Source organism: Ascaphus truei, chromosome 19 (assembly GCF_040206685.1).
Source record: "Ascaphus truei isolate aAscTru1 chromosome 19, aAscTru1.hap1, whole genome shotgun sequence".
Lineage (NCBI taxonomy): Eukaryota > Metazoa > Chordata > Amphibia > Anura > Ascaphidae > Ascaphus > Ascaphus truei.
In genome coordinates, this window is record NC_134501.1 from 1,140,277 (window position 1) to 1,165,884 (window position 25,608).

At 46.4% G+C, this 25,608-nt stretch overlaps 2 protein-coding genes across 5 annotated transcripts in view; one reads left to right on the top strand and one right to left on the bottom strand.

Annotated features, from left to right (window-relative positions):
* MYLK3 (myosin light chain kinase 3) overlaps nt 1-3,647 on the top strand; it is a 48,976-nt gene extending 45,329 nt beyond the window's left edge. For all 3 annotated transcript variants that reach the window (XM_075576282.1, XM_075576281.1, XM_075576280.1), the window contains exon 13: nt 982-3,647. In XM_075576282.1, coding sequence (XP_075432397.1) covers nt 982-1,053 — 72 coding nt within the window. In that variant the 3' untranslated portion in view covers nt 1,054-3,647. The remainder of the gene's footprint in view (nt 1-981) is intronic.
* A 5,275-nt stretch (nt 3,648-8,922) lies between these two features.
* ORC6 (origin recognition complex subunit 6) lies at nt 8,923-24,508 on the bottom strand. Of its 2 annotated transcripts, none has more exons than XM_075576286.1 (7): nt 24,255-24,508; nt 21,127-21,256; nt 20,196-20,359; nt 19,910-19,999; nt 17,649-17,761; nt 17,167-17,244; nt 8,923-9,395 (listed from the first exon to the last, which is right to left on the bottom strand). In XM_075576286.1, exons 1-7 carry the CDS (start codon nt 24,320-24,322, stop codon nt 9,286-9,288), a joined length of 753 nt encoding a protein of 250 aa, XP_075432401.1. In that variant the 5' UTR covers nt 24,323-24,508; the 3' UTR covers nt 8,923-9,285. The 2 variants fall into 2 exon arrangements, with proteins under 2 accessions (XP_075432401.1, XP_075432400.1); XM_075576285.1 differs by lacking the exon at nt 8,923-9,395 and adding an exon at nt 14,084-16,176.
* Between the last annotated feature and the right edge of the window lie 1,100 nt (nt 24,509-25,608).

Consider the following 25,608-nt stretch of genomic DNA (forward strand, 5'->3'; position numbering starts at 1 on the left):
TTTTCCCCTCATGAGACTTTTCTCTTCTCCTATATTATTCCCTATATGATATATTACAATATTGCGGCTACTACAACCAGTTCTCCAAAGGGGCCAGACCAGAAAACATTCAGGAGTAGAAGGGCCACAAGCTTATTATAATGTCTTTGAAAGACATGAAAATGATTATATTTTACCTTTTTGCAAGCATGCATAACATCTCTACCGTATTTACCTTTACTTACAACTGAGTTTCAGTGTTAAAAATTGCACTTTGCTCCTGCTAACATCATACGATTTGCTTGGGCAGGCGGGTGTCAAAGGGCCACATTATTCCCATGGCCCACCAGTTGAAGAGTCCTCCAATATGGCTCCGAGCTCTGTATCATTTCATTGTTTTCCTGTTTCTTGTTTCTCTGTGATATGTTAATTTAATAATAAACTATTTTGTAATTTTTGTACATCCTAGGGTGCCCTTATATTATAAGAAAAGTTATTATCCTCTAGTTTTAAAAAAAAAACAATGTTTTATATATAGTAATATATAGATATATCTATCTTCCATGGCAGGGGTGCACAAACTTTTGTCGCTGCAACCCCCTGCCTGTTCTCCCCCGGTGCTCGCCCCCCCTTACATTAGTGCGGCGTCAAATGACGTGATGTGTCATTTGACGCTGTGTTGCCATGGAGACGCATCCCAAAGCCGGCTGAATCTCGGCAAGTTTAGTTGCAGAGGCCTCGCGCGGTCCCCCAGCATTTCATTTAAATGCCTTGGGGAAGAGCGCGGGACCTCTGCAACCACCGCGCCCCCCCAGTTTGCACACCCCTGTTCCATGGTACGCCACCATTAAATAGAGAATGATTATATACTTTAACGTTTTGGATGTGTCCTAGTTAGCAGTATTCTATTGCGTGTGTTGTGTGTGGTATCTCTTCCCTTTTCATATCTAAAGACAAAATGACGTCATACTGAGCTATCGTGTTTCCATTTTTTCTTCCCAGAAACACTTCTATGTGGTGGCTGCTGCCAATCGCCTCAGAAAGTTCCAGCTCCTGTCTAACAAACCTGCATAGGATGCTCTTAAGGACAGGACATTACACATGCGCGATCCTCAGCCCAAACACAACGCATAGATACAGCGGCCTGGTGGTTAACACGTGTGTTCTATGTATTACTATTGGACTCTGTGAGGACCGTGCTACTAGTGACTGTTATTGAGAGCGGAGTAGCTGTTGCTGATATCGGCTGTCTGTCAAACACTCCGCATATGCCTTTTTATTTATAGCTTGTAAAAGAAGTAGCTGTTTTGTATATAGTGAGCAGGTTAACCCCTTCAAAGCCAAACTATACGGCCGTTCTGCTAAGAAAGTGGCCAAGGTGTAGCCTGAAAATGGATGTTACACAGAAACCACAAACAGTATAAACATGGATTATTAGAGCATGGCTCTTCAACTGGAGAATCGGAGGCCAAATGCGAAATGCGTCGGGCTTTGATCTAACCCTTGGACTCTCTGATCCTACTTATTGCATACTAGTTTCTTAGGCAGCTAAATGCTGTTTGTCACACAGAAACTCACCTATAAATGACGGTACAGATGTAGCAGCCGTTAATGCGCCCGCTGGTGCGTTGTAGCGGGGCGGACACACAGAACGCGCCTCCGGGAGCAGACACCGTCGTCTTTAAATTAGGCTCCCGCCAGCAAGCCCAATAATGTCTCCTACATCTGTCATGTAAATATATATGGTACAGATGTTATAAGCGTGTGCTAAATGTTGAAATCTGTTAGTTTTCAGGCTTTAAACTGTCACTAAAATGACATTACAATAAGCGTGTGGCTCCTCTACTGCTAAACCTTTGCTGATCTGGCGAGAACTAGTGGAAGAGACCTGATTTAGAGTGACTGCTCGTGCCTGCAGAACTGGTGTCTGTAGTGGAAGAGACCTGATTTAGAGTGACTGCTCGTGCCTGCAGAACTGGTGTCTGTTCATGTGATATGTTCACGATCCTTCCCACAGGTAACTTTGCTAATGTTCACTTCATGCTTGAGCACACAAAAATAAAACGTTTCGGGCACCCAGTCCCTTCCTCAGACAATGCCACACCAGTCGCCCAGTCCGAGGAAGGGTCTGTGTCCCTGAAACGCTACATTTGTGTGTGTGCTCAAGCCTGAAGTAAACGTCAGCAAATTTTGCAACTACACCTGTGTGCCTCCATTTTCTTTTGTTGCTGTGCTATATATCTACTTGGAATATAGGGGCATTGATGGGTTAGTTTACATCAGGAGTAACTCTGATCAAGAATTAGGCAATGGGAGTGCCTCTGTATACCTGTATATTGCTAACAAGTGACCCTGTAGCCTTAACATTGATACATACACAGCAGGTCAGCACGGCCCATAGTTCTGCCTTTTAATAAGCGGTCAACGCGGCTCTCGGGAGCTCAATTTGAACCTGAAACTGAAACTTTGGAAAGTGATGAATAAAACAATTAAATGGCTATCAGAACGAATTGCTGCTTGAACCCATTCGCTGGCAGATTATGTAGGGGTTAAACGGAAAACGGTGCAGTGTGCCTCCGTACACGGACCCTAATGTGTGTGTGTGTGTACTGTACCGTGTGCAGCCCTGTACCGTGTGCAGCCCTGTACCGTGTGCAGCCCTGTACCGTGTGCAGCCCTGTACCGTGTGCAGCCCTGTACCGTGTGCAGCCCTGTACCGTGTGCAGCCCTGTACCGTGTGCAGCCCTGTACCGTGTGCAGCCCTGTAACGTGTGCAGCCCTGTAACGTGTGCAGCCCTGTAACGTGTGCAGCCCTGTAACGTGTGCAGCCCTGTAACGTGTGCAGCCCTGTACCGTGTGCAGCCCTGTACCGTGTGCAGCCCTGTACCGTGTGCAGCCCTGTACCGTGTGCAGCCCTGTACCGTGTGCAGCCCTGTAACGTGTGCAGCCCTGTAGGAGGTAATATGGGACTATGTCCACAGTAACAGTGTCATTTTTGGGAATCCACTGGCGGAAATACAAATGTACTCAAAGCGTCTAGCGTTATTTATAGACAAAAAGTACACGCAGATAAAAAAACTTAAAGCAGGAATACTGTCTGCTACTTTATTTTTTTTATCTTTTTTTTTTTTTTTTTTTTTAAGGGTGCAAATCAGCAGGGCCTCTGGAAATAAACGCCGCCAATTATAGCTCAGAGTAGTCTCCGGTTCATGAGGTACTAATTGGTGTAGGTACTGGTGTTAAAACTCTCTCCAGGGAAATCAAAATGGCCACCAAATCTCGCAGGTACAATATATTGGGCCAATAGGAAGCCACAACGTCATGCGTTGCGGCTTCCTGTCATACGGCTGTTTAAATGTCAAGAGAGAACACCATATCTTGGGAACTGAGGGGGGAAAACTCATGGTTTAGATCTGTAGGACCCCTGGTTCGAATCCTGTAACTAAATAAAAGGATAGGTAAATGTGGCAGGTTTGTTGCTATACGAGTTCATTTACATGTGTTTCTATTTAATGTTCGTTTCATTTGTTTAATGGCTTTTCCTATTTGTGCCTTTTTAGAGAACAAAATGTCTCAACAATGATGTTGTGTGGGATATATTTTTAATGGCAGGAGCTAATACGTTCTCTATGTAATTTGTAAATGTAATAAATAGATTAGAAATATTATTTTGCCCCTCGTCATTGAAAATGCAGCTTTAAGTCCTGTTCTAACGTTACGGGAACCAGCCGTGAGTCGCGACACGAAGAACAAAGGAACGATCAACTGGGCTCTGCATAACCTTGACTGACCTTCCATGCGGCTGACACAGACACATCGGTTTCCCAAAATAAACGGAAAATATAATAAACAGTTCATGGTGTATGAATATGCTCCAGGCTCAACAAATGCACTCACCCGCTCGCCTGTGGCAAGTTGATTTTAGCAGCTGGCGAGGCGGCCGGCAGCAGAAGAGGAGGACTGAAGAACACGGGATCGGAGCAGCACCGGATGAAAAAAAGCTGGCGGCTTGAGAAGAGGACCACCATGTCAGCGGAGCAGGGCAGCAGAGGTGTTAGGCTGCGTTTATAATTCCGGCGACGTGACGTCGCAGCAAAAAATGCATTGCCGCCGTCGTGTGCGTTTATAGTAAACGCGACGGTTTGGTCGCGATCGCTGGAAGTCATCTCCATTTGATTTTTCCAGCAACCGTAGCCTGACTGTCGCGTCGCCAGCACTATAATTATAGCCTAAGACGGGTGGGCGGCGGCAGTAGAAGAATATTGGCGCCATGTGAGCAGCACCGGAGAATGGCCGGGGAGGAGCTGCACTGTAGCAACGGCAGACACCGGAAGTGTGTAAAGACTTCTGGGTCACACAGCTGGGGCGCGCTCCTCTCCGCCTGTTCTCCTGTGCTGCTCACATGGGGCTAAAACTCCTCTACTGCCCTGCTCCACCGAAGCCCGGTAAATGAGAATGGGAGGGTGAGAGAGGAAGGAGGCGGGTGAGAGGGGAAGGAGGCGGGTGAGAGGGGAAGGAGGCGGGTGAGAGGGAATGCACGCTCAGTCGTACGGTGCAATTAAAACACGTCTTTTACGGGGGGAAAGGTACCTTTTTTGTCTGTCAATTAGCATTTTTTATAATTTGTCTAGCCCTGCATATTCTTAACCCCTTTTAAGCATTTTAACAGTGTTGATCAGAAAGGTGATCAGAAAGGTTCCCCCTCTATTGAGCACTCAGTCCTGAGGTGGTCTGAAAATGGACTGAAATTAAGCCCTGTAGTTAATACTACAAATTACTGGTAAGTTGCCCAGAATCACCGCCGAAATCAAAAATAATAAAATTTTATTAATTCTACATAGAAGGCTAAAAACACATATACATTATTAAAAATCCCCATGCAAATGTGGCAAATGAGTACAGAATCCCTTAATAGAGAAATATAGTAAATGTATATCTCTATATACTAATATGACATCCAAATGTGTACTACTAATAAGGTATGGCTACGAACATGTAGGTTATAGATAGTATATATAAATCCTAATTGATGTGGCTAGTGTGGTACAGTAGCAATTGATCTGTGGATAAAAATTGGAGCCTAATCGTGCTTGAAGTCTGAGCTAACAACTCTTAGAGCTGATATAACTAAATGGCAGCCTGATCCACTCTTTGAAGGATTAGAAGATAAATTGAAAGCAAATATAGACAAATTCACAAAAGAGATAAAAGAGAAGAAACATAAAAAATTCCTCAGGGATTATGATGACTTTAAAGAAGGGAAAATGTTCCGCTTTAAATTGAAACATCAACCAAAGAGAGTATATTCTAAGGCACAAGATTCATCCACAGAGTGGGAAGCCTCCGCTAGTGACTGAACAGGATAACATAACAGATGCACAGGAAACCACCAATATAGACAGTGACACTGCTTTCCCATTACCACAAAGATCAGGCCCCTCTTCTTCTTTTTTAGAGAATAAAGGCCTCTTCACTATTCCAACAACAAGAGGAAAACAAGGAGGGGAAAGGGCCACCTATCTAAGAGATCGAGAGAGATGGGCATACCAAGAACCATCCAAGAGGAGACAGCCTCGGGGGAGGAGTCGACGACACAGATAATTAATTTATCTAGCAAGACCCTAAACCCTAACCATATGAGTGTCCTGTCTAAGGGACTGTCTTTTTGCCCTACTAGTCAATTGGATCTTTTTGACTGTATAAAAGATCTGAATTTGTTCTGTCGGAAACTATCACTACATAAATTCTTCAAAAAAAGGAAACAGTGGCAAATAGCTAATACACCTTTAGAATCTCTAGGAACACAAGATCTTAACAATCTGGAGGCCTTAGAAGATTTAGAAGTAGAAAGTCTCAGACCTTCAGGAGAAGGCCCTTACACTGATCTCAAACAGAAATCTAAATTTACACCCTCTATTGAAAGTTGTTCCAACATCCATGTTTTTAATCAACTTGTTACTAGGGATCTAATGACCCTTAGATCTGACAAAGGTATACAAAATCTAACTTATCAGGAAAGAATAGCTCTTAGAGATTTGGAAATGGACAAAACAATCATTGTCAAACCATCAGACAAAGGGGGGAACATTGTCATCCTGAATGAGGATGACTATGTAACAGAATCTAAACGCCTCCTTTCAGATATACAGTGCTATTCCATTCTGCGTACAGACCCCACACTTTCTTATTTGAAAGAACTCAAGACTATACTTGATTTGGGTCTAGCAGATAAACTTATCTCTAAGAGTGAATATGAGTTTATGTTGATTAAGACACCCAGAACTGCCACATTCTACCATCTACCGAAGATTCATAAGGAGAAAAGACCTCCGCCAGGGAGACCCATAGTGTCCAGGATCGGAAATATTACATCCAATACTAGTGTATATCTAGATAAAATCTTACGTCCATATGTTGAAACTTTACCATCATACGTAAAAGACACTACAGACATATTACGTAAATTGGAGGGTATTTACCTGGAGCATGATTCTATCCTAGTAGGTTTAGATGTGGAGGGACTGTACTCCAGTATTCCACATAAGGTGTGGAATGGAAGCCACAGCTCATTTTTTGAAAGCAAGGAGTACAGACTGCATACCTCACAACAACCTAATTCTGAAACTTCTGGATTATGTACTGACCCACAATTTCTTCATGTTTAACAATACCCTGTATCACCAAACACAGGGTACCGCCATGGGGACCACATGCGCTCCCACTTACGCCAATCTATACCTCGGGTGGTGGGAGGAAACAGTGGTCTTTGTGGAGGAAAATTAACTTTATACTGAACATGTGGATTTGTGGGTCAGATACATTGATGATATTTTCCTGATTTGGAATGGTATGGAAACACTCCTACATACCCTCATTGAAAGTTTGAATAAAAACAACCATAATCTAAAACTGACTGTACAACTAAATAAAAACAAAATAGAATTTCTGGACATCACCATATCTAGAACAGATAGTGATGGAATTGAGACGAGTATTTTTAGGAAACCCATTGCAACAAACAGTCTCCTAAGAGCTAACAGTCATCATCCTAAACATGTTATCTCTAATATTCCTATCGGACAGTTCCTAAGACTGCGACGGAACTGTTCCACAACAGAAGAATTTATTAAACAGGCAACAGATATGTCTAAGAGATTCCAAACTAGAGGGTATAGCAACAAGCTAATCAAGAGAGCCTACAATAGGGCCTTAATGTCCTCAAGGACAGAACTCCTATCTCCGAAAATGACTGAGCAACAGGAGGATACTATAAGGTTCATTTCAACATACAATAACCAATCACAACAAACCAAACACATCCTACACAGACACTGGGACATTCTGTTAGAGGATCCTGATTTACGCAAAATCCTGAAAGACACACCAACGACAGGATATAGACGTAACAAAAACATAAAAGACAGACTGGTCCACAGTCATCTAGGCACACACCAGACAAAAACATGGTTGGGCACTAAACCATGCGGATCTTTTCCGTGTGCAAGATGCAAAGCTTGTCCGTTCATGCAAGTCACAAAACAATTTATGGCTTCAACCCACAGTGTTACATTCAAGATTAAAGACTTCATTAATTGTCTTTCCTGTGGAACAATTTATCTGATGACCTGTGTATGTGGCAAGATGTATGTGGGTAAAACCCACAGACCACTAAAAACAAGGGTACTTGAGCACATAGGGAGTGTACGCAACGCAATTGATACCCCAGTTGCGAGACATATCCTTGAACATCATAATGGGGACCCTAAAGCTATGCATTTCTGTGGGATTGAATTCATACCCAGAGACAAAAGAGGAGGAAACTGGGACCAACGGCTCCTACAACAGGAATGCTGTTGGATTTTCCAACTACACACTGGCTCCAAATGGCCTAAATGAAGGGTTCATTTACTCCCCTTTCATTTAATCTGGCTATACAACACACAACATCAATTTTGGTAATTTCAGTCATTATTATTATTATAATTTTTATTTTTGGCTTGAATTTTGGGTTATAGGTTAGTCAGCACATCCATTCCTAAACCTGTATATTACACATATCACATTCTATATTAATAATTTTATTAATTATCACCTGCATTGTCCGCTAGGGGCAGGACTTTATATTTGAGTCACATTCCTACATCCCTCACAGATTGATATCTGAATTATGTTATTATAGATCCACACCATATGGCATCATTTGGAGGCTTCCTTATTAAACACAGTTTTTATTATTATCTTTATTTATTATTATTTATTTTAATTTATTTTATTATTATTTAATATTTTTTCTTACATGTTGTGGATTTGCATGTAATTTGGTTATAGGTCAGTTTATACATCCACTCCTAAACCTGTATATTACACATATTATACACTAAATATAATTTCTCTATTTAACTATGACCTGCATTGTCCGCTAGGGGCAGGACAATTATATTAGAGTCACAATCCTACACCACTCACTGAGGATTATATAATTATAGATTTAGATTATATTGGCACTATGTGGAGTTTTTCCTAGTTTGATTATCCATGTATATTTATCACTAATTATATAGTTTTTATGTAATCACAGAGGTTTTCTGATAAGCACTCATCATTTATGATAACAGCACATGACCAATATGATTACTTACCCTTATTTAATATATGGTTTTTATAATTATATTTATTTTTAAATCCACTATTATCACCATTAATAGATCAACAACAACATTTTCCCTATTTTTGTTTTAATACATATGAGTGTCAATAAACAATTCTGCTCTAACTGTGACCTGCTCTGAACAATAACGAGATTTCTGTGACTTGCTCTGAACAATAACTAGATTTCTGTGACTTGCTCTGAACAATAAGGGCAGTTATTAAGAATTAAGGAATTATACATTAACAATATAAATCATAGCCAAAGCAATCCATACACACACACACACACGTTTATTTCATTTTATTGTCCTCTGAATAACGACATAGATATTTTACCACATCTTGGTTTGTTTATTCACCTTCGGATACAGCTCCATTACCCCAATCTGCCCCACACAGGTCGGCTGTACATATGCATGAGTGGCCAGTGTCTTGATTCCTACAAAGCAAAACAATAGTTATGGACGCAAGTTAGTATCCACGCCTCTAGGAAACGCATGATACTACTGGGTAACACTCCACCTATCATAGGCAGTGAGCTGAACCAGACACTCCCTTGTGAGTATAAAATGATCACCGACAGGAATACGTCCTTATCTCTCCTCCCCCTGATGAAGCGTGGTGAACACGTGAAACGTGCGTCGGGAACGTAGGGAGTCACTCCCGTGACGTCACTCCAAGTGGCGACATCCTATCGTTTGGTCTACGAGCAGGCTTGTATTTTGTGGCAGTACTTTCAATTGATCTGTAAAGATATACATCCCTATCTGGGAGACAGAAAAAGATTATTTAACTTTGTTTACTTCTCTATGCTTTACGATTGTGGCATACGCTTGCTATATTGGATTTTATGGTTATATGGCAGCAAACGCTGCGTTTGTTTTAGGACAAACACCTGGTTACTCTCTGCATTTATAAGATCCAATGTGATACTATTGAAGCAGGTTCACGGACAATTTTGGTTCTCTGCCATTCACAATAGCTTCCACAATCGTACTCAGTCTACAGCTGCATTTAGATATTTCAGTGTTATACTGGATGGATAATATCTTTGCACTAGCTATAAACGAATAGCCGTTTTTTTGGGAATACTACCCTTTAGGCTTGCTACTGAGTGCCCTTATGCAGTGCTGTAATACCACTGACTGAGAATCGTACTCAAATGATTTTGATTTTTGCCATCCATGGTTTGTCTGACTTACCACATTTACAAGCACGATTAGGCTCCAATTTTTATCCACAGATCAATTGCTACTGTACCACACTAGCCACATCAATTAGGATTTATATATACTATCTATAACCTACATGTTCGTAGCCATACCTTATTAGTAGTACACATTTGGATGTCATATGAGTATATAGAGATATACATTTACTATATTTCTCTATTAAGGGATTCTGTACTCATTTGCCACATTTGCATGGGGATTTTTAATAAATATATGTGTTTTTAGCCTTCTATGTAGAATTAATAATTTTTTTTTATTATTTTTGATTTCCGCGGTGATTCTGGGCAACTTACCAGTAATTTGTAGTATTAACTACAGGGCTTAATTTCAGTCCATTTTCAGACCACCTCAGGACTGAGTGCTCAATAGAGGGGGAATCTTTCTGATCACCTTTCTGATCAACACTGTTAAAATCATAACATTATCCTCCAGAGCACCTTTCACTCTACTCCACTATCGCAATTTTGGTGATGCGGTCTCACTCATCTATAGCCCCTTTTAAGCATTGCAATACGTTGCAGGCCCCTCTGCAGGAAGGTTAGTCTGACACGAAGGCGCTTCGCAAAGTAGATTGTTTTATTGAAGCACAGCTCACAAAGGGTTAATAGTACAGCTGTGCCCCCGTGTGATGAGGACAAAGAATCTAACTCTAAGCACCAGGATATGTACAGTACTTGTAAAAACCCTACATCAGGAGTGGCCAACTTGAACTCCAGTCCTCAGGGGCCAACAACAGGTCTTCGACTGAGGCGCCTGTGCTGAAGCAGGAATATCCTTAAAACCTGACCTGTTGGTGGCCCCTGAGGACTGGAGTCGGCCAGTCCTGCTCTACAATCAGTCACACCTCACTCTGCAGATGTGTATTTCCCCGCTGTGGCTTTATCTTCTCATCATTTCCCATACATTGTTTATCTTCTGCATTCTCTTGGCGTAACGAGTTCAGGGACTAATACTTATTTTCTTTGTATTCAGTCTCTACAGTTCGCACATAAATCGTCCATTTGTCGTCTGAGACGAGTGGGGAAATACACGTGCCGAGTGACGTGTGACTGATACATTTCCTCTGAAATTTCTGCTAAAGAATCAGAGTTTGACAATAAATATTCATTTGACATCCATCGCCTAGATTTTCTCTTTTACGAAAATGCTCCAATAAAAAACAAGATTGTAGAGTGGTCTGACCCTGCCGGGGGCAAAATATCTGCTTGTCAGCCACCAGGTGTTTATTCCTTGGAGCCCTGTGGGCTGTCAGTTTGAAGCTGTTCTTCTGTTAAGTGACAGGATGTGAAAGGCGCGAGATATGAGTCAGGTATGTCACTGCTTACTGCGCGAGACACATTCCTGAGTCTTATGTTATTGCACCTGGATCTATTCTCAGCGTCTTCTATATTGCCCACTCTGTAAACAATGACACTGAATGTGAAGCAGGGGAACCTGGTTTAAGCCCCAGTATCTGCTCCTTGTGACTTTGGGCAAGTCACGCTATTTCCCTCTGCCTCAGGTACCAGAAACCTAGATTGTAAGCTCACCTGGGCAGGGACCTGTGTCTGTAACATTCCTCTGTGCTGCGCACCGCGCGCTGTGCTGTAACATTCCTCTGTGCTGCGCGCCGCGCGCTGTGCTGTAACATTCCTCTGTGCTGCGCGCCGCGCGCTGTGCTGTAACATTCCTCTGTGCTGCGCACCGCGCGCTATACTGTAATTGTGACGCCGAGTCCCACTGAGAGAAAAATGCTATGTGAAATAATTATTATAATAACCTGCTTCTGTAATTGAGCGAAATATTTAGAATGTACAGCCTGTGTGTGCGGCGGACTTTCTATGCGCGTCCATTTTTGTAATGTGCTAAGTAACGGAGTTAATCTCCTCTTAAGGCTTTGATATAGCTGTTGGGATTCAGCATGCATTGCAGTTTGATCTCCCATCTTCCTTTTAGAGACCGGGGGACAGGACTCACCCTAGGAAGATGATTCCTTAAACGGAGCTTCTACCACATGGTAAGAAGCCACCATGTTCAGTCTGTTATTTTTGGTAAGAATTGCGTTCTCTCACGATGAACACCCCCCGCACGCCCCCCCCCACGCAGTTAGAGGCTGCGCACTCTTCCCGACCGCAATAAAACGGGTTGTGGGGAAGAGGGTGGGGCCTCTGTAAGAGCGCAGCCCTGCTCAATCGTCATGGCAACACGTCACTGCGACATCGCAGGACAAGGGCCGGCAGGTAAGTGCCTTTACGCTGGTTACACCAGTCACCAGGGGGTCAGCGGAACAAGCCCTGCCGACATTTTATTCTCCAGGCCCCAATCATTTTATTTTTTTCAGTAAAACAAAGGCTTCAAAAAGCCCCATACTATAACCTGAACCCAGCGGGCGTGGCAGACGCGATGCCCCACACTATAACCTGAACCCAGCGGGCGTGGCAGCCGCGATGCCCCATACTATAACCTGAACCCAGCGGGCGTGGCAGCCGCGATGCCCCACACTATAACCTGAACCCAGCGGGCGTGGCAGACGCGATGCCCCACACTATAACCTGAACCAAGCGGGCGTGGCAGACGCGATGCCCCACACTATAACCTGAACCCAGCGGGCGTGGCAGACGCGATGCCCCACACTATAACCTGAACCAAGCGGGCGTGGCAGACGCGATGCCCCACACTATAACCTGAACCAAGCGGGCGTGGCAGACACGATGCCCCACGCTATAACCTGAACCAAGCGGGCGTGGCAGACGCGATGCCCCACGCTATAACCTGAACCAAGCGGGCGTGGCAGACGCGATGCCCCACGCTATAACCTGAACCAAGCGGGCGTCGCAGACGCGATGCCCCACGCTATAACCTGAACCAAGCGGGCGTGGCAGACGCGATGCCCCACGCTGTAACCTGAACCCAGCGGGCGTGGCAGACGCGATGCCCCACGCTATAACCTGAACCCAGCGGGCGTGGCAGAAGCGATACACCACGCTATAACCTGAACCAAGCGGGCGTGGCAGACGCGATGCCCCACGCTATAACCTGACCCAAGCGGGCGTGGCAGACGCGATGCCCCACGCTATAACCTGAACCAAGCAGGCGTGGCAGACGCGATGCCCCACGCTATAACCTGAACCAAGCGGGCGTGGCAGACGCGATGCCCCACGCTATAACCTGAACCAAGCGGGCGTGGCAGACGCGATGCCCCACGCTATAACCTGAACCAAGCGGGCGTGGCAGACGCGATGCCCCACGCTATAACCTGAACCAAGCGGGCGTGGCAGACGCGATGCCCCACGCTATAACCTGAACCAAGCGGGCGTGGCAGACGCGATGCCCCACGCTATAACCTGAACCAAGCGGGCGTGGCAGACGCGATGCCCCACGCTATAACCTGAACCAAGCGGGCGTGGCAGACGCGATGCCCCACGCTATAACCTGAACCAAGCGGGCGTGGCAGACGCGATGCCCCACGCTATAACCTGAACCAAGCGGGCGTGGCAGACGCGATGCCCCACGCTATAACCTGAACCAAGCGGGCGTGGCAGACGCGATGCCCCACGCTATAACCTGAACCAAGCGGGCGTGGCAGGCGCGATGCCCCACGCTATAACCTGAACCAAGCGGGCGTGGCAGGCGCGATGCCCACTTTTCAAAACTGTCTTGTAATTTCTGGCTATTCATAGACCGTAAATGCACACGTTTAATATTCTATACTAAACATCTTTTGCAAAGATACAAAGTCTGTATCGTCCCACATTGCTCCCGCAGTTATTGATATTTATGTATTGCACCTTACCTGAAGAGGCTTTTTATGAGGGAGGGAGGGAGGGAGGGGAGGGACACACACACACACACACACACACACACACACTAAAGATTGTATTTGTAATTATATGAAACATCTCACTTTGCCAACTAAAAATCTAACTATTATATAGGCTTACAGTCCTGAATTTGAACACAGTTTCACCTCCAAAGTGCCTGTGCTCATGGCTGAGATACCAGAATTAAAGCCACAATAGCTGCCCACTCAGATAAAACCTATTTTAAACGCAAATGAAAGAGACTATTAAACATTGCAGCTTGTAATAAAATGTTAAAGTAAATACAATTTCTAAGAGAAACATTTTGTATAATAGGAAAATGGAGTGTTAATTGTTGTGGATAATAAAATGAAAGTATCCTCTTAACCCAACATCACTGGCCACTAACAAATACAGAAAACGGAAAAGGCACAAATTATTCCAAATACTTTTAATAGATTTCTAAAATATGAAAAACTTTAAAACAATAAAATAAAGTAGTAAATGTAATTAAAGACTATGCTAAAACTACACAATTTATAACCCATATATTTATGGCAAACAAATCATCCTAGGATTTGCTTATAGTTCATGTATAATTATTGTACATTACATATCCCAAAACACCAAGAGTTATCAGCGTTCCAGCTGCCACACCAGAACAGTATATTAAGAAATAAATGTCCACATAAACCAAGGTATCCGACGGGCCACTTTTCGTCGAAAGCCTTATCCGACGCCGCATAGTGCAGTCCGCTGGACGCATTATCCGATGTCGGACCCGCTTACTGGCGCAGATTAACTGACCTGCAACCAGCCGGCGGTTTGCAGGACGCATTACATCGGATAAGCGAGGGCCGGCTGTATTATCAGTTTGCACATGGGAGACTAAATTAACCCGTTGTGTCTTGTAATGTGCAGTTCGGACCATTCCTTACTTGGCATCTTTGGGTGAGTCGTGTTTCTTAGCCTTTCCAGAGCTTAGATGTAGGGACCAGCAGCGACTCCTCACCGGACTTTACATCTGGGAGTTATTCAACAGGGAAAGCATCAGCTGGGGCGATATCGCACGGACGTTTGTCAAGTGGGAGTTTGCATGGGATAGCGTCCCGATCGGCACTGTTACAGTTTAATGGCCAACAGCCCTGGTCTCTGGCTGCCAAGCCACATTCATAAGCAGCTTTCCAAGCTCCTCTCGTTAATAGCGAGTCCGAAGAAAGGAAAGTCTTCCGTCAGTCCCGGGTTTGAATTTGGAAAGCAGTATCTCAAATGTTGAACAGGAAACGCACACTTGAAGAATGCGGCAATGCTGGTTTAACGGTAGATTGCAGGACATCTGTCGGAAATTAACCCGGTGTAATTACCTTGGAAGCGGGATATCTTTGGGTGCCGCACTGTTCCAATAGAAGTCTTACACAAGACAGTTTAGCATAATTATCTGTTTATTTGCAGGTTGTACACAAACAGTTATTGTACTAAAATGTCTTGTGCAAGACTTTTATTATTAGTATAGTGCAGCACCGAAGATATCCCACTCAGAGTAGCGCTAGGTGCTGATGTGGGGTCGCAGACCCTCGTTAACGGCCTGCACCTTACAAAGAGACACTACACCCAGTGTAATTATGTAAGCGGAGTGCGGCAATATCTAAAACCTTTATCCTAAGCATAATTACCTTGGACATTATAACCGCTTTCCAATATGGGACCGGTCTGTCTTCACTTGAGGCGCTTAATACAGATTAACAGCAACTTGAAATGCAATTAAATACAATTAAATCAGCAACATTTGTTTTACCGTCTAATGGGCCAACATGAATTTGATCAATGTACAGCGCTTTGAAAATCTCAGAAGTTTCCGCGTCGTGTGCACGGACCAGAGACGTTCGGAAAGCTTTCTACAATCCTTTTGTTTGTTTTTTACGCCTTAATTTTTTTTTAAACAAATGTACTAAAATCCACAAATGTTGATTTTTGCTTCATTAAGGGTGAGCCCCCCCCCCCCCCCCCACAATGAGCTTGAATACTTTAGTTTGTAAAATAAAGTACATGGCTTATTGTAAACAATTTTTCTGCCCTCAATAATTCATTTTAAAAAGGCAGTTTGGAGCCAAGTATCAGGGTGGTAACGGCGGTGGTAACGGAGGTGGTAACGGCGGTGGTAACGGCGGTGGTAACGGCGGTGGTAACGGCGGTGGTAACGGAGCACATGGCGGTTTTTTTGCACATGGCTTACCAGGATTGGTAACATGATCCCCTCATTTAGTAACCGCCGTTGTAAACCAAGATAAACCAATTTAAAAGGCAAGTCCTCATTAGGAAGTAGTGTGCAAGAAAACATTTTAACCCCTTCACTGCCTGCAGCGCATCACTTCAGAGGTTCATACACTGCTCATGACATTAATCCGTCTTCGCTGCTTTGGCCGCATTCTCTAATATTTTTCTCTTCCACTCCTCGTAATCTTGTTTTGCTTTGCTGCCACACTCTGCTCGCTGCTGTTTGCAAGGGACCTCTTCCTCCTCCTCCTCCTCCTCCTCATCTGCAAGAATGGGTAAACCGTACAGTTACCGCCTACAATGCCCCCGCCCAATCACGTACAGGAGGCCCCGATTACTCCGGTGGGAAGTGGCGCTCCACTCCCGTTTCCGGTGTCCGGGCACCAGTCACATCATGTGATGGCTTCAGAAGAAGTCACATGACGTGCCGGTGTTTCGGCAACACAACCTCTGGCACCATTCACGTTAACAGGAAGAGTCTCTCCAGGACCATGTGTGAAAATACGCATCACAAAAGCACTGTACGATCATTCTGAATTTTACATTAAATTTGCACCGACTGCTCATTTACATGTCATTACCCAGAATCCCTGGATGCAGTGGCAGCCTCGAATGCAAAGAGATAATGGGGAATGGCAGGCAGACATGACAGATGTGAAGGTGCTCACGTGGGATTTTAGTTTGCTGGATACTGTACAGAGGAGGGTTTGTTTCACCAACGCACCATAACTTATTTTTCATTTGCTCGTCTGAAATGCGTGATCGAGGCAATACGAGTAACGGAGTCAAAACAATATTTTATACACCGTAGAACCAGAGGTATACGCTTAAAAAGAATGTTTTTTAGATGGTACAACAGAAACGAGCGCTATGGGAAGCATTAATATGCTTCATTATATGAACACCATTCAATCAAACCAATATCTACCGATACAATCCGTAGGCCCCTTCCTACCCCCCAGCCCCCCCAACAGGTTTTCAAGATATCCCTGCTTCAGCACAGACAGCTCTGAGCTGTCTGTGCTGAAGCAGGGATATCCTAAAACCTGACCTGGGGGGGCCTCTTCTACCGCCCATCCCAGGCCCCTGCAGAAGCAATTACACTGGAGACATGATTCAGGTCAGAGAGGTATAGTTTCAGATAACAGGACAGGCATACAGTGCATAGGAACAGGACTATAAAGACATTGGGATAGATACGACAGAGACCTGCATTGAACAATGACAGATACGCTGCACGAAGAACAAGTCACCTTTATCAGCCTGGGCAATACATTCAAGTAGTGTCCTCTGCCTCTTGGCTGGCTTGCGAGCGGCCTCCGCACCTTCCCCTGCAGCACAGAGAGGAACGTTAGCTTTGGAGGAGGCTCCCGAAGTTCTCCCCCTACCCTTTCCCGCTTCCTTTGGCAGCGTGTGTGGGTACACACGGACACACACTGCAACATTTTTCTGTCCATAAGCAGTTAATGCTTCTGTAGCTTGCGGTGTGCGCCATACTGCTTTTTGCGTGTCCCGTGTTAGGCGACCAGCTGCCCTGTCCTGCATGCTCTTGTATCAGTTTCCTTTGTTTTATACACATTTTTGGTTTTCAAATCTTTTGTGTGCAATTTGTTTTTTGCACACACTAGAACATCTCTATATACATAGATATGTGAATACCCACACGTGTATGTACATTGTTTAGTATCAGATCATGGTCCTTGCACAGTATATACACTGTCCCGAGTGTGCTTACTGCAGATCTGTGAGCCGATCTCTTCTAGCTGAACGCACAGGCGGTTAAATATTGCTCTCTTCACGCCAGAGGCAGCAAGTAATTTATTCTTCTCCATTTTCAACTTCAGGCACCTAAAAAACAAACAAAAAAACGCCATGAGGATGGACCCTATAAATTTTATACAAATACATACAAGTAGGAAATAGTACGAGGGAGATAGAGATAAGGGTCTTGTGAAAGGGCACACTTTAATAAATATGGGCCTCAAACATTGCAAATTTCAATAAAAGGGGGCAATCCTTCCCCCCCCCCCCACAAAAAAAAAAAAGCTGATTTTTTTTTTACTTACATTTTTATTAAGTTTCAGTAAAATATACAAATAAACATTACACCTCATGTTACTAGTACCATAAAATCATAACTAATAAGGACCACCACTAGGTACTTTCTCTTCTTTTGTATTACATACCCCTAATCCCTACGTCTCGCTCTCAGTCTCATCCCCTGTGCAGACCTGTTCTTTCCTTCTAATGCTAAGTCTAATCCACCGTATCCTGCTCCTAAGCGCACCGCAATCAGTCAACAGAAAACGCATCTATTACTATCAAAGCGAGATTGTGGTAGCCGCACCCCTGGGATATCCGGTTGAGCATGCCACAATCAGCTTTTATTTTAAGAGTTGCTACTCCAACAGGGAGACTGAAGTTAGTTTCACTTCCCAGAACCCTCTGCTTCTCACGGTTTATTAGCTCTCCCTCTCCAATCAGGGCAGTGACATGACATGTACTTAAGCTTCATCCGCCATGTTTGTAATATACAAAGCAGCAAGGATTTTCAGCGAGACACCCCAAGATATTTCCACATCTCCTGCCTCCTCTCACATGAGATTGGACCCGTTTACATACATCCTGTAACGAGCGGATTCGTTAGCAAGTCTCTCTGCAACGGCTGCCGCTGGTAAACATCAAAAGTCTCTGTGATAATATTCATTATTCAATTGGTGCATTTCAGGGTTTGTATGAGCGCAGGAAATCAGGAATCTGCGCGTATACACGACTGAAGTCTTATTAAAACAGCAGGCGCATCACTGAATATTTCCTGTGTCCTGCTGGCAATATTGTAGCTTCATCTTCCCGAGACACACACACACACACACACACACACACACACACACTTCTCCAATCATGGAAGTTGGGACCAGCCAAAAGTTGAGCACAACTTCCATGTCAGCCGCTGGTCCACGCAGAACCCGCCGCTCGCTGGCCCCACGCGGAACCCGCCGCCCCCACGCGGAACCCGCCACCCGCCGGCCCCACGCGGAACCCGCCGCCCGCACGTTCAACAGAAGCAGGTACAACTCCCCACTCACAATGCTCAACAACACAGGGCCAAGGCTTCAGTGCTGGTTGCCAGAAAATGGTTGGTGGGCATAGTCATGCAATATATCTGGTTATAACACTAAGAAGAGTTTGCCCCCGGGTTGTGCGGCAGCGTCAGTGCAGAATATCTCACCAAAAGGAACGATGAGGTCCATTATATATCTGAACTTACACTTCTATTCTGACCATGCTACACCTTTCTATTACGGACACATTGTCACACTTGGCGAGTAAGGAGTTATAATAAATTGTGAATATAGAATTAAAATATATATATTTGTGCGTTTTCACTACGGACATGAGATCAGAATTCAGGTATATATTTACAGGTGTGATTAAAGGTGCAATTCCACGTGGCGGGTAAGCAACGTTTTTATCTTGTGAAAATTAACATGTATCTCCGCCAGGAATGCTGGATTCAAGCACACAAACTACTTATTGTTTGCCAAATAAAATGATAAGTATAAAACCAATATATAAAAAGTACTTATCACGCTTAAGTGTCAATCTTCTCCCCCTGTGCCCCCCTGCCGGCTCTCCCCCCCTCACCATGGCAACGCATCTCCAGATGCCGTGTGAGCCAAGGTAAGTGAAGTTACAGAGGCCTTCGCCCCTCACCCGGCATTTCATTTAAATGCCTCCGGGAAGTGCGCGGGGCCTCTGTAAACACTGCACCCCCCGTAGAGAATATCTGCCCCCCAGTTTGCACACCCCTGGGTTACAAGGACCGAAAGCCTGGCATTGGAGGGTGTGGGGGAGTCCACCCAGACATCAGAAGACCACGAAGCAGCTCTGATGCATTGCGAAATAACAAATGTATAACTTGCAACAGCAGTGCCCTGGGATGCACGATTTGCTGGCGATTTAGAAGCACCTGTAGGCAGCAATACAGACCCTCACCTGCATGCAGAGTACAGCGCGGCTGTGGTGAACAGAGGTTTGGATAAATCCAGGTCACCCTGCTGAGCTTCCACGAGACGAGTCTCGTACCTTCAAAATAAAAACAGAAATGACAGCAAGCCATGTTGTGAAACGTCCATCACGCAGAGCAGACACCGCAATAACAGTGGCACAGTACTTTGTAACTGCCCTTACTGACAACATGCGCTGAGCACAAATACATTATTTAAAGGCAATGGTCGTTAAGTCTGGAGGAGACACTACGAAAAAACTCATATAACCCAACCTGTGTAGTATTTTAGAAGCCATGTTTACAGCCTCCATGCAGCCATGCTGAACCGCCAGATCTCGCACACCCAGCTTTGAATCCACACCCAGCAGGCACTCAAATGACTTCAAACAGCTCTGGTAGACCTTCTTATTCAACCCAGACAGCCTGATCAGGTATTCCTTTTGCAAGAAGAGTAACAAAATCAGTGGACCTAGTAAAAGTGGTACAGTGCAGGGGTTCTCAACTCATCCTCATTCCCCAAACAGGTCAGGTTTTAAGGATATCCCAGCTTCAGCACAGGTAGCTCAATGACAGAGCCAACTGCGCTGAAGCAGGGCTATCCTGAAAATCTGGCCTGCTGTGAGTCTTGAGGACTGGAGTTGAACACCCCTGGTATAGTGGACATCCAGTGTCACATTTCAATAACTGGTTAAAGGACAAATCGCATGTTCAAATACCAAGTGTTAGCAAGAGGGACCGCAACACTTACTGCACACAATCTCGGCTGACATATTATAAACTAGAAAACATATGATACTTTGTATGAGGACAACGTTCCCGTTTAATGGAAAACGTCCTAATGTGTTTCTGATAACTTTACAGGAGGAAAAAAAACTAAACTTTAAAAATGCAGGAGGTGCGAATTTAACCCTGCGCAGGACACATGGCGACAATTCCCGGTTGTAAAAGCAAGTGTCACCCTGTTATTTACTGTTGATTGAACCTGTTTGCAAAGGGCAGCACTACGTCATCTTTATAAGAATGTTTTTCCCGGTGTGGGAGTATTTATTAATTCATTATAAATAAAATGAGTTGTAGTGGGAGCCGCATTTGAGTTGAGCTTTGCAACACGCCCCAATCTGTTCTCAATCTATTAACCCCTTCTGGCAGCAAAGGTGTTGATAGCCTAAACGAAATGAGAAACGCTTGTATTGCGCAATCTTACTTTGTCAACCGGATGCTTTAAAGATCCGGCAGCCAGCTCGAGGCACATCACCGTGTTACTGGTCGCCGTTGTCCGGGCTGCGAGTCCGGTGCATTTCACCTGGGACAGGCGCAGGTATTCTTCAGCTTTCCTAACATCAGGACACAAGAAGTTTGGAGGAGGGTCACAGAAGCCCCTCCATTATCTTCATTGGCTCAGATACAGACAGGATGGGCAAAGAAAATATTTGATTGACCAAAAATTCAGTTTGCAATTGCCAAGCCCTGGCCTGGTTAGATCTGGCTAGGGAAGCCAATTTGACGAGTTAATACTTTACCAAACCGTTTTCTAATCAGTTACGTAGGACATCACATTTGATCCCAAAAAGGGGCTATTCCTACTACTAAAAACTATGTATTTATTGATGATTGATTTCAAAGCCCAGGCAGGCTGGTGTAAACCATGTTTACCATATGCCGGACAGATCTGGGAGCTTTGAGCCACATGAAGCAGATCCAAGGGGATTTAAATTATTGCAATGTGATCTGTAATTGATTTAAACAGATCAACTTCAATTTAAAATGTATTCTTTTATATTATCTTGAACAAAATGTAAATGAGAAGATTGAGATCTCCCTACTGGCCGCCAAATACAATATATTATTTTTACCCATTGGTCCATGTGCTCCTAATTAACCCCTTCGCTGCCAAACGGGCTTAACACACCTCTACCCGCTCCTACCCCTCCAGTTTAGAAGCTTCTTCCTATCAGCACCTCCTCCCCCCCCGCAAATTATTTCCCCCCCACCCCTGCACATTATTTCCCCCCCGCCCCCCACCCCTGCACATTATTTCCCCCCCCCCCCCCCACCCCTGCACATTATTTCCCCCCCCCCCCCACCCCTGCACATTATTTCCCCCCCCCCCCCCTGCACATTATTTCCCCCCCCCCCCCACCCCTGCACATTATTTCCCCCCCCCCTGCACATTATTTCCCCCCCCCCCCCACCCCTGCACATTATTTCCCCCCCCCCCCCACCCCTGCACATTATTCCCCCCCCCCCCCCACCCCTGCACATTATTTCCCCCCCCCCCCCCACCCCTGCACATTATTTCCCCCCCCCCCCCACCCCTGCACATTATTTCCCCCCCCCCCCCACCCCTGCACATTATTTCCCCCCCCCCCCCACCCCTGCACATTATTTCCCCCCCCCCCCCCACCCCTGCACATTATTTCCCCCCCCCCCACCCCTGCACATTATTTCCCCCCCCCCCACCCCTGCACATTATTTCTCCCCCCCCCCCACCCCTGCACATTATTTCTCCCCCCCCCCACCCCTGCACATTATTTCTCCCCCCCCCCACCCCTGCACATTATTTCTCCCCCCCCCCACCCCTGCACATTATTTCTCCCCCCCCCACCCCTGCACATTATTTCTCCCCCCCCCCCACCCCTGCACATTATTTCTCCCCCCCCCCACCCCTGCACATTATTTCTCCCCCCCCCCACCCCTGCACATTATTTCTCCCCCCCCCCCCACCCCTGCACATTATTTCTCCCCCCCCCCCCACCCCTGCACATTATTCTCCCCCCCCCCCACCCCTGCACATTATTCTCCCCCCCCCCCACCCCTGCACATTATTCTCCCCCCCCCCCACCCCTGCACATTATTCTCCCCCCCCCCCACCCCTGCACATTATTCTCCCCCCCCCCCACCCCTGCACATTATTTCCCCCCCCCCACCCCTGCACATTATTTCCCCCCCCCCACCCCTGCACATTATTTCCCCCCCCCCACCCCTGCACATTATTTCCCCCCCCCCACCCCTGCACATTATTTCCCCCCCCCCACCCCTGCACATTATTTCCCCCCCACCCCTGCACATTATTTCCCCCCCCCCCCCCACCCCTGCACATTATTTCCCCCCCCCCACCCCTGCACATTATTTCCCCCCCCCCACCCCTGCACATTATTTCCCCCCCCCCACCCCTGCACATTATTTCCCCCCCACCCCTGCACATTATTTCCCCCCCACCCCTGCACATTATTTCCCCCCCCCCCCCCCACCCCTGCACATTATTTCCCCCCCCCCCCCACCCCTGCACATTATTTCCCCCCCCCCCCACCCCTGCACATTATTTCCCCCCCCCCCCCACATTATTTCCCCCCCCCCCCCCCCACCCCTGCACATTATTTCCCCCCCCCCCCACCCCTGCACATTATTTCCCCCCCCCCCACCCCTGCACATTATTTCCCCCCCCCCCACCCCTGCACATTATTTCCCCCCCCCCCACCCCTGCACATTATTTCCCCCCCCCCACCCCTGCACATTATTTCCCCCCCCCCCCCCACCCCTGCACATTATTTCCCCCCCCCCCCACCCCTGCACATTATTTCCCCCCCCCCCCACCCCTGCACATTATTTCCCCCCCCCCCCACCCCTGCACATTATTTCCCCCCCCCCCCACCCCTGCACATTATTTCCCCCCCCCCCCACCCCTGCACATTATTTTCCCCCCACCCCACCCCTGCACATTATTTTCCCCCCCCCCCCACCCCTGCACATTATTTCCCCCCCCCCCCACCCCTGCACATTATTTCCCCCCCCCCCCCCACCCCTGCACATTATTTCCCCCCCCCCCCACCCCTGCACATTATTTCCCCCCACCCCCACCCCTGCACATTATTTCCCCCCACCCCCACCCCTGCACATTATTTCCCCCCACCCCCACCCCTGCACATTATTTCCCCCCCCCCCCCACCCCTGCACATTATTTCCCCCCCCCCCCCACCCCTGCACATTATTTCCCCCCCCCCCCCACCCCTGCACATTATTTCCCCCCCCCCCCCACCCCTGCACATTATTTCCCCCCCCCCCCCACCCCTGCACATTATTTCCCCCCCCCCCCACCCCTGCACATTATTTCCCCCCCCCCCACCCCTGCACATTATTTCCCCCCCCCCCACCCCTGCACATTATTTACCCCCCCCCACCCCTGCACATTATTTACCCCCCCCACCCCTGCACATTATTATTTACCCCCCACCCCCGCACATTATTATTTACCCCCCACCCCCGCACATTATTATTTACCCCCCACCCCCGCACATTATTATTTACCCCCCACCCCCGCACATTATTATTTACCCGATGACTTTGCTCGATGTGATTCCCAGTTTGGGAGCCAGTCTCTTCAGCGTTTCGTAATCCATCATACGGAATAAAGAGAACCTGTCCTGTCCCGCAGCGCAGCCTGTCCCGCAGCGCAGCCTGTCCCGTCCCGCGGCCTGTCCTGTCCCGCAGCGCAGCCTGTCCTGTCCCGCAGCGCAGCCTGTCCTGTCCCGCAGCGCAGCCTGTCCTGTCCCGCAGCGCAGCCTGTCCTGTCCCGCAGCCTAGCCTGTCCTGTCCCAACCAGAAAAAAAAAAATAAAAAAAAATATAAAAAAAAGCCTGTCCTGTCCCGCAGCCTAGCCTGTCCTGTCCGCGTCCTGTCCCGTCCCTCACTGCCGCCTCCTTCTCTCTGCCCCTACTCAGACTTTCGCGGAAATCCGCAGAGCGACCGCTGATTGGTTCCCCGCTTCCACGCCCACGGGGGGGGGGGGGGGGGAGAAACTGGAATGTATGCGCTGCCAACGTTCTAACAGGCATTGTGACGTAACTGGTCTCGGTTAATTATAAAAGGCAGACTTCCTGTGACAACGGAAGGGGTTAAATGAGCGAATCAAACATCAACACGTCTCACACCCAGCAGTGACATTTATATGTACACCCCAGCAGTGACATTTATATGTACACCCCAGCACTGACATTTATATGGACACCCCAGCAGTGACATTTATATGTACACCCCAGCAGTGACATTTATATGTACACCCCAGCAGTGACATTTATATGTACACCCCAGCAATTACTTTTATATGTACACCCCAGCAGTGACATTTATATGTACACCCCAGCAATTACTTTTATATGTACACCCCAGCAATTACTTTTATATGTACACCCCAGCAATTACTTTTATATGTACACCCCAGCAATTACTTTTATATGTACACCCCAGCAGTGACTTTTATATGTACACCCCAGCAGTGACATTTATATGTACACCCCAGCAGTGATATTTATATGTACACCCCAGCAGTGACATTTATATGTACACCCCAGCAGTGACATTTATATGTACACCCCAGCAGTGACATTTATATGTGCACCCAGCAGTGACATTTATATGTACACCCCAGCAGTGACATTTATATGTACACCCCAGCAGTGACATTTATATGTACTCCCCAGCAGTGACATTTATATGTACACCCCAGCAGTGATATTTATATGTACACCCCAGCAGTGACATTTATATGTACACCCCAGCAGTGACATTTATATGTGCACCCAGCAGTGACATTTATATGTACACCCCAGCAGTGACATTTATATGTACACCCCAGCAGTGATATTTATATGTACACCCCAGCAGTGATATTTATATGTACACCCCAGCA